The sequence below is a fragment of the Salpingoeca rosetta genome (genome assembly GCF_000188695.1).
Source record: "Salpingoeca rosetta unplaced genomic scaffold supercont1.16, whole genome shotgun sequence".
Classification (NCBI taxonomy): domain Eukaryota; class Choanoflagellata; order Craspedida; family Salpingoecidae; genus Salpingoeca; species Salpingoeca rosetta.
This window is the reverse complement of record NW_004754918.1, coordinates 652,020-660,617: the sequence shown is the minus strand read 5'-3', so window position 1 is coordinate 660,617 and position 8,598 is coordinate 652,020. Positions and strand designations below refer to the sequence as shown.

The 8,598-nt window shown below is 57.5% G+C and overlaps 3 protein-coding genes across 3 annotated transcripts in view; all 3 read left to right on the top strand.

Moving 5' to 3' along the window:
- The window catches only part of PTSG_07123 (uncharacterized protein), a 7,352-nt gene extending 6,797 nt beyond the window's left edge, over window positions 1–555 (top strand). The window contains exon 19 of the mRNA XM_004992483.1: window positions 213–555. Coding sequence (XP_004992540.1) covers window positions 213–318 — 106 coding nt within the window. The 3' untranslated portion in view covers window positions 319–555. The remainder of the gene's footprint in view (window positions 1–212) is intronic.
- Window positions 556–3,059: 2,504 nt separating this feature from the next.
- Window positions 3,060–5,743, top strand: PTSG_07122 (zinc finger protein zfp2; the record flags this gene model as incomplete). The annotated part of the gene is made up of 2 exons (XM_004992482.1): window positions 3,060–5,479; window positions 5,707–5,743. The coding sequence occupies exons 1-2, from the start codon at window positions 3,102–3,104 to the stop codon at window positions 5,741–5,743; spliced, it is 2,415 nt and encodes an 804-aa protein (XP_004992539.1). The 5' UTR covers window positions 3,060–3,101.
- Window positions 5,744–6,631: 888 nt separating this feature from the next.
- PTSG_07121 (uncharacterized protein) overlaps window positions 6,632–8,598 on the top strand; it is a 6,855-nt gene continuing 4,888 nt past the window's right edge. Inside the window, exons 1-5 of the mRNA XM_004992481.1 lie at window positions 6,632–6,896; window positions 7,201–7,317; window positions 7,537–7,798; window positions 8,058–8,137; window positions 8,382–8,483. Coding sequence (XP_004992538.1) covers window positions 6,747–6,896; window positions 7,201–7,317; window positions 7,537–7,798; window positions 8,058–8,137; window positions 8,382–8,483 — 711 coding nt within the window. The 5' untranslated portion in view covers window positions 6,632–6,746. The remainder of the gene's footprint in view (window positions 6,897–7,200; window positions 7,318–7,536; window positions 7,799–8,057; window positions 8,138–8,381; window positions 8,484–8,598) is intronic.

The following is an 8,598-nucleotide window of genomic DNA, read 5'->3' as shown; positions in this document are numbered from 1 at the left end:
CACACGCACACACGCACACATGCACATGTACGATGTTGTTCCTCATGCCTCACGTCGCTCACCTCATCGTCTTCCCCCCCCCCCAACCGCACCGCACTTGCTCTTCGGTTGTTTATGGGTATGCATCGTGCTGATGACGACGACCTGACGGACGACCTGACGACCGCCACTGGCCATCAATCACCATGACGACTGTCAACTGCCGAACTCAGCGTGACGACACCGGTTGAGAACGAGCTGGAGACGTTTGTGACCAAGGTTGTCAACGATCTCCTTCAACCTGACGTGCACAACCTGCAAGCCAAGAAGTCCGCCTGAAGGCCACCCAACACAAGGCGCTGCAGCGTTGAGCTGAGCTGGACTTTGTGTCGTGTATTTGTGTTGTGTTGCCACCACCATGGCACCTTTCCTTGTTGAACACACGCCCGTTTGTTCCTGTTCCACCTGCTGCGCTGCTGTGCGTAGCTTCCATGACCTCTCCCTCAGCCTCTGCCTTCCTTCCCTTCCCTCCCTTCCTTCAACAAACACACCAACCAACCAATAAACCACCTCCTCATTATGCTGACCGACCCTTCCCCTCGTTGGCACTTCCCGGCACTTCCCGCACTCCCTCCTCGCTTCCGTCCATCACATCTGTCGCATCCCCAACCATTGGCCCTCCTCTGAGTTGTGTGTGACAGGCCCGCGCAAGCCAAAACACGACACAACCAGAAACGAAACCGCCACCCAACCCGTTTCACGACAGCATGAAACACTTTGCCTGCAGGCAAAGGTGCAAAGCCCCGTAGGTTTAACCGCCAAAGTTTTGAAAATTCAACTAAAACACGCACAAAGTTTCCTCCATGCCCACTACGCTACCAACTCTTTGACCCAGCAAAAGGCTGATTGGTCCCACCTTTGCATTCCAAAGCAAACGCTGACGTGACATGATGACGGTTGAGTTATTTGAGAATTTGGACGGTGGTTGTGTGCGCGTGCAAGTGATCTGACCCGCCTCGGAGATTCGCGCTTTACCCGAACGACCACAACCGCGGGTGCGACGATGCGTCCCGCGTGCAAACGCGTAAAGTTAACCGTTGTGTCGTCACGTCTCAGGGAATCGTCGGTGTGTCCCTCGATACGCACGAACGCGCGAGTGCAAATCGAAGGCACGCGAAGGCGGGTTGTGCTGTCGCAGCTGAAAAACAACAACAAGACCTTGCTGTGCCTGGTTGGGTAACGGTTGGTTTTCGCGATCCTTTTGCTGGCTGACGAGTGACCCGCTAAATTCTGCCCCTACGCAAGCACCCGACACTTGCATGTTTGGTAGGGTGCGAAACGGTGCGAAACGGCGCGAACCCAGACCCTGCTCGCGCAGCGTGCGAAAGGGTTGCGCGCTACCCAACCACACGCACGCACACGCCGCGCGGGTCTTGCCGTTTTGGCAGTCTGGCCGTTGCCGCATATCTGGGGCTGCCCAACACGTAAAATCAAAACATTGGAAAGGGTTGCACACTCACACACACGCTCAACCACGAAACACCCCAAGCAAAAGCAAAAGCGCTACTAACAAAAGCAAAGCAACAGCCAACCCACCCCCGCCCAAAACATCCGCCGCATAAACACCGACACCGCCTCGAAGCACCAACCAACAAACCCACCATACCAGCACACACAACCCGTCCGTCCACCCGACCAACGAACAAACCAACCATCCAACTGCACCGACCAAGCAACGTCTACCAAAACTCAAATCCAGCGGCAATCGTTGCTCGCTCCTTCCATTTTTCATCCACCACCCAGCACCACCACCCAGCACCACCACCCAGCACCACCACCCAGCACAACCCCCTGCATCGACGTGACTTGACTCAACTCCATATCACGAGCGCGAACGAAACACAACGGCCGTGCAACCGCTCGACTTGACACACGGAGCCAGCCGTCCTCCGTCCTGCATCACCTATATCACCCGGCCAGCCAGCCGTCCACCCAGTCCAACGTGTGCCGCAGCAGCACCAGCAGCTGCTCCAATCCAGAGCACCCGCATCGCCCACGCTACCAAGTCCTTCCTCATTGTGCTCACGGGGCCGCCAGCTCTCCTGCACAGCACACAAAGCGCTTCCGTTGTCAACCAACCTCAAATCCACCGCAGCTGCGACTGGGCGGATTTGAATTACTCAACGTGACAGCAAAAGCAAGACACGCCATCCCCCTCCCGCAAGCAACCAAGAAGACAAGCAAGCACGCAAACGACAACCTATCCCAGCGGCATCCATTGCATGCGGCCACCAGCCAAGCTTGCCACTTCTTCCAATACGAGCACCACTTCTTCGACTTGTTCGTCTTTTGTTCTACGCGCACTCGCTTTCCCCAAGGTCGCAGCGCAAAGAAAGAGGCTGACCACCACGTATCACACGCATACCACAGCGGCTGCAACTGATCCTTCCCCCCCCCCCCCTCTTTCTCTCTCTCCATCTTCACGAGCACGCACACAAGGATTGCCCATCCCCCACGTTTCAGCACTGCCACACTTCCCTCCGCTTTGAAACTGGTTCCCCGCACTCCGCGACCAAGATTTTTCCTCCGCACAAACACGCACAAGCCAACCCTCCACTGCTGCACCACGGCTCCAACGGCTCTGCACCAACACCAACAGCGGTACTCTCCCCCAGCCACGCACACCCTCTCTCACGACACTGTTGGATTGTGCATGTGAGGGGGCTCCGTCGGCCATTTTCTTCTTGCCTCCTGAATCGCCAACAAGCATCCCAACAGCAACGACGTTATCCACGACCACAACGACTTGTGCTGCCACCCTAAACACAAGCCCTTGGAGGGTTTTGAATCGACCCCTACTCCCCCAACTCTCCTGTCCTCACGGACCCCGCCACGTTTGGCTGAGCAGTCACCGTCCCTTCGTTTCGCTCCTCGCTCAACACAGGAGACCCCCACTTCGGTGTTGTAGCTCCAACGCACACGCGCACAATACCCAACAACAACAACAACAACAACAACAACAACAGCAGCAGCAGCAGCAGCAGCAGCAGCAGCTTCATCCACACACACACACACACACACACACACACACACACACACACACACACACACACACACACATCATGGACAACCTCGGGCCCCAGTCTGGCAACATGCACGCCGGCACACAGAACACCCGCCTGTCCCCTGGCTCAGGCAGCCCAGCCCATGACAGCAACGGCATGGACGGCCTTGCAACAGCAGCGGCAAACACAAGCTTCGGCGCCGCCTCCTCCCCCAAGAAGCCCTCCACGCTCGCCCAGGAGAACCGCGCGCACATGCAGCACATGCAGTACACCCAGTACCGCGCGCAACACCAGCAGCCGGCAGCCAGCGTGTCCCCGCTCATGCTCAACAACATCCGCCCAGCGTCCACCAGCCTCCTGGACGGCTACGACGACGACGACGCGCAACACAACACACAGCACGGCCACAACAGTCACCTGCAGTCCTCAGCACAGCGGTCCGCCTCCGCTGTCGTCCTCTCCCACCCCTCCTCCTCATCGGCGAACGCGACATCAGCCATGAACACAAGCGGGCAGCTGCACCAGTCAACAACATCAAGCACCAGCGAGCACACCAAGTCCTCCGCATCCTCCTCGCCGCTGCCGCTCAGCCCACCCTCCCCGCAAACACACACGGCTCGCACCCTCGTCAGCTTGGCAAACCCAACGCCAACAACGCCAACGCGCCAGCTGCCCACATCGGGCGCTGCCCCGTTTTCCGTGCCTGCAGGCAACCACGCCATGGCTGGTGGTGGTGGTGACGATGCCGCCGCCGCAACGGCCGCAACCACCATCGCAGTCACGACCATGGCCTCTGTCGACGCTTCCCTGCCCACGAAGCGTGCCAAGCAGCAGCTCTCCGCCTTTCCAACCCTCAACAGCAAAAGCACGGCCACGCCGCCGTCTGTGACCGCACCCTCCACAACAACTCCCGCCAGCAAAAAGAAGACCACCACCTCCACAACAACAACGTCGAGCACACGGCGCAAGAAGCAGGGCAAGAAGCCCAAGCGCGCCGCCACATCCCCGTTCCGCCGCCGCCGCCCAAACACGGCGCGCCGTGGGCAGTGCCGGAACTTTGTCTGCAAGGACTGCGGCAAGGCCTTCAAGCACAAGACCCACTTTACCCGCCACGTCTTTACTCACAACAACCCGCCCACCTTCGTCTGCGGCTACACGCTCAGCAACGGCCAGCCTTGCCAGCAGGGATTCTACCGCCGCGACCACTACGAGTACCACTGCCGCCAGCACACGGGCGAAAAGCCCTTTGAGTGTCAGGTCAAGGACTGCGGCCAGTCCTTTCGCCAAGCCAGCGCGCTTCGGCGCCACATGCAGCGCATCCACAAGGGCGTCGCCTCCAAGTCGTCGTCCTCCTCGTCCTCCTCGGCATCTGCTGCAGCGGCCTCGGGCACAAAGCAAGCTGCCCCCGCCAAGGGCAACAGGAAGCCCAGGCGGAAGGCTGGCAGCAACAAGGCAGCCGCTACAGGCCCCGCTCCTCGCCCACCCGCACATGTGCCGCACCAGCATTCAGACGCGACTGCGCAGGCAAACATGGCAAACCTTGCCATGTTCCAGCAACTCTGCAATCTGCAGCAGCAGCCACAGCAGCAGCAGCAACAGCTAAACGCGCGGAGCTCGTTCCCACGCCCCTTGCCCCTCAACTCGTCTTCCTCCTCCGCCTCTTCTTCGAGAACGCCCTTGTCGGCCAACAACACCGCTGCTGCACCCTCCCTCTCGGCTGACTTCCTGGCACAGCTCATGCAGCAGATGGTGGCCTCAACCCAGGCGCAAGTGGCGACGTCGAGCAACGCCGTTGCTGCAGGCCCGCCGCCGCCACCACCACCTCCGCAGGCACAGCCAGCGACCGTTGCAATGCAACAGCCAGAGCAGGATCAGGGCAGCTTGGATATCCGCTTGCTTGGCCAGCTGCTCAGCGACGTGCTGCAAGGCCAAACTGGCCCTGCCAACGCCATGCAGCAACAGCAGCAGCAGCAGCAACAGCAGCGTGTGTCTGCTTCTGGTGCTGTGAACAGCGCCGCGTACCAAGTGGCGGCGGCGCAGCAACAGCAGCAGCAGCAGCAGCAACAGCATGGTGGTGAGCCGCTGCCCCTGAACATGCCCTTCATGCCCACGATGGCCCGCAACCAGGCTCAGCCTCAGAACAGCAACCACGGCCAAGCCTGCACCTCTTCGGCGGCTGCCTACAGCGCGATGGCCAGCAATGCTGGGGCTGCGTTTACACGCCAAAGCCACCAGCGCTTTGCCGAACAGGCTCCACCACACCCCTATCATCATCAGCAGCAGCATCAGCATCAGCAGCAACAGCAGCCAAACATGAACTCCCTACAGCAGTACCTGGCCGCTTCCATGCAGACGCCACCGCGCCGAGCATCTGCGGCGACCTCCTTTGATCTGAGCTTTCTGAACATGCCGCCGCAAACCCCGCCACGCCCCATGTAAGTTACGTGTGCGAAGAAAAGGAGGGGCTGGGGTTGCGGTGGCAGACTGGCGGGTGTTTTTGAGCTGCGTGGACCCGCTTCGGGCCCGCTTGTGAACACAAGCTGCCCAGCTGCTTTCCAGCCACCTTCCTTCCTTCCTTTTTTCTTTCCTCTCTGCCGTTGCTTCTCCCTGTTCTGCTCGCGCCCACCACGATGTGAAGTCTGTGACTTTCGCTTCACCGCAGTTTGCAGCTGACGGTGTCGTCGTCTCCATCTGGGTAGCATCTACGCTCTTTTCGTTGTTTTCATGACTTGCTTGTGGTTGACCACAGCAGTGGCATGTAGCCAGTGCTTCTGTATTAATGTGATCGTGAGCTGGTGTGCGTTTCCCTTGTTCAAGGGGCATTCTCAATAGTGTATGTGTGTGTGTTTGTTGTGTTTAGCTTGCATTTGTTGTGCACTGCGAGGGGTCATGTGACCCTCTCTGGCTGCATCTCCTCGGTAAGCGGTAGAGCCCTGCTTCTGGCTGCACGCTGTGCCCCACTGTAGTGTAGTGTTGCTGTCTTATTCTGTTCAGCGTAGTGTGTCCTAGCCACTCCCTTTTTTTCGTTCTCCTTCTGTGTTCCTTGGATCCTTTTCTTTCCATTGCCTTCACTGGTAAGTGTGCTGCTGCCGAGGAAGCGGCCTGGTTGCCGACTACCAAGCAGCACACACCCCGCCCACACACAGTGCTGGACCTGGGTCTTGCCACATTTCCTTGGTTTTTTTTTTTTGTTTGTTTGTTTGTTTTTTTTATCATCCTTGTTATCCCCGCCCGCTATTATCATACTCTTCTGTTCACATCACATCCTATTCGCCTCTTCTTTGCGCTCACAATCAAACTCGCACCGCGTCCCAGCACCCAGTTTCTTTGACATGTTCATCATTGCTATTCATTCTTCTCTCGTTGTGTTCTTTGTCTTGTGATAGCACGCATATCAGATCCAAATGAAACGACCCATAATCATTGCCTTGGAGTGAGAGGTGGGGGGAGGGAAGGATGATGGAGGAGTGGGGGAGAGGGACGAAGGAACGACGAGAGGACGAGGAACGCGGGCTGGCGACTGAGACATCAAAGCAAGGCAGAAAGGAAGGACTCAAAAAAGTTGCGCCACACAAAACAGTTTTGGCGGGAAAACAAAGCAAAACAGGTTTGTTGCAGCACACACGCAGGGACACGCAGGTACATGAGTCAAGCAACACACCACACACACACACCAAGCACTGGAGCGGAACAAGAGGCAATATGATGCGTGGTGGTGTTGGTGGCGCTGTTGGTGGCGGTGATGGCAAGAAGGAAGGAGATGGAGAGGGAGTCGTGACGGCTGCGATGGTGGCAGAAGAGGAACGCTTGCAAGCAGCTGCCAAGGAAGAACAGCAACAGCTCCAACAACAGGTGTGTGTGTGTGTGTGTGGGATGGTGTGTGTGGGATGGTGGGATGGTGTGTGATGTGGTGTGATGTGTGTGTGATGTATGTGTGATGTATGTGTGATGGTGTGAGGTGTGATGGTGTGTGATGGTGTGTGATGGTGTGTGATGGTGTGTGATGGTGTTGCAGTTGGTCTTTTTCTGGGGCCTTGGCGGATGGCCTGCTGCCCTTCCTTCACCCTCGCCCTGGCACTGCGCCAGGTTTGGTGCTACCACCGCAAATCAACTCGCGCTTCCTCACACCTGCACCCATCGCCACCGCCATCACCAGGCCAAGGAGGAGTACGAGTCGCTCGTGGAGCACCAGCGCTACATGCGTCTCAGCCATCTGCTTGAACGCTCAAGCCTCTACACCCAGTTCCTGTACCAGCGTATGCAGTCACAAAAGGTGCGCACTGTGCTGTTCTCTGGCTCTGTCTGCCGTGTGCGACACACACACACACACACAATCACACGCATGTACATGCACACAACTTACGCACACACGCACACACACACAAACAAAAACGCATGCACATACAAACACAAACGCATGCACGCACAACTTACACACGCACACATGCACGTACACTCACATACTCGCCTCAATTGTTGCCACGCCATGCAGGAGGCAGAGCAGAAGCGCCAGGGGAAGAAGAAAGGCAAGAAGCAGGTACAGGCAACCGACCAAAGCAAAGGCTCATCTCCCAAGGCCACAACAAGAACCAAGGCAACATCCGCACAGTCACGTGCACACCACAAGACGAAGCGTGACGGCTCGTATCGCCTCGCCGACTATGTAGACGAGAAGGATGTCCAGTCCAAGGCAGCGGAACACGCGTCCCAGACAGAGGACGAGCCGGTCCAACCCACCAATCAAACCAAGAATGGTGTGTGTGTGTGTGTGTGTGTGTGTGTCTATGTGTGTGTCTATGTGTGTGTGTGTGTTTTCTGTGTATGTGTGTATGTGTGTGTGTGCTTGTGCATCATTGCTTTGCCCGCGCGTGCTTGCCTTTCCCTCTTTACCCATGTGCTGCTCCTCGTGTACTGCTGGACTTGGATGCCCTGTGTCATTGATCCCTGATGCACAATCCATATGTAGTTCACAACCCTTGTGCCCCCCCCCTCCCTTTCATCACTCGCGCGCAGTGCACAACTTCGAGCAACCCACGCTCGTCACAGGAGGGCAACTCCGCGACTATCAGCTTGCGGGCGTGGATTGGCTGCGGGTACGTGTGCTACGTCCAAACTTGCTGATATGACGGCGACACTCCATTGTCCTCATCTGAACACCCTCATCTCCACGCTGCCTTTCCCGCACACACACACACACACACACACACACACACACACACACACACACACACACACACACGCGCACGCACGTACGCGCGCGCACACACACACACACACACGCACGTACGCACACGCAAAACACACACACACACACGACATTCATTCTTCGGTGGTCAGGCACTGTACGAGAATGGGCTGAACGGCATCCTTGCAGATGAGATGGGTCTTGGCAAGACGGTGCAGTCCATCGCCCTCTTTGCCCACCTCTACGGCCACAAGGTGCCTGAAATGCGCCTCAATGTGCACATGTGCATGATTACATGCGCGTCTGTGCACCTCTGTTGATCCACACATGTGTCTGTGTTCTCACGCTCTGAGCACGCGTGCTCGTGTG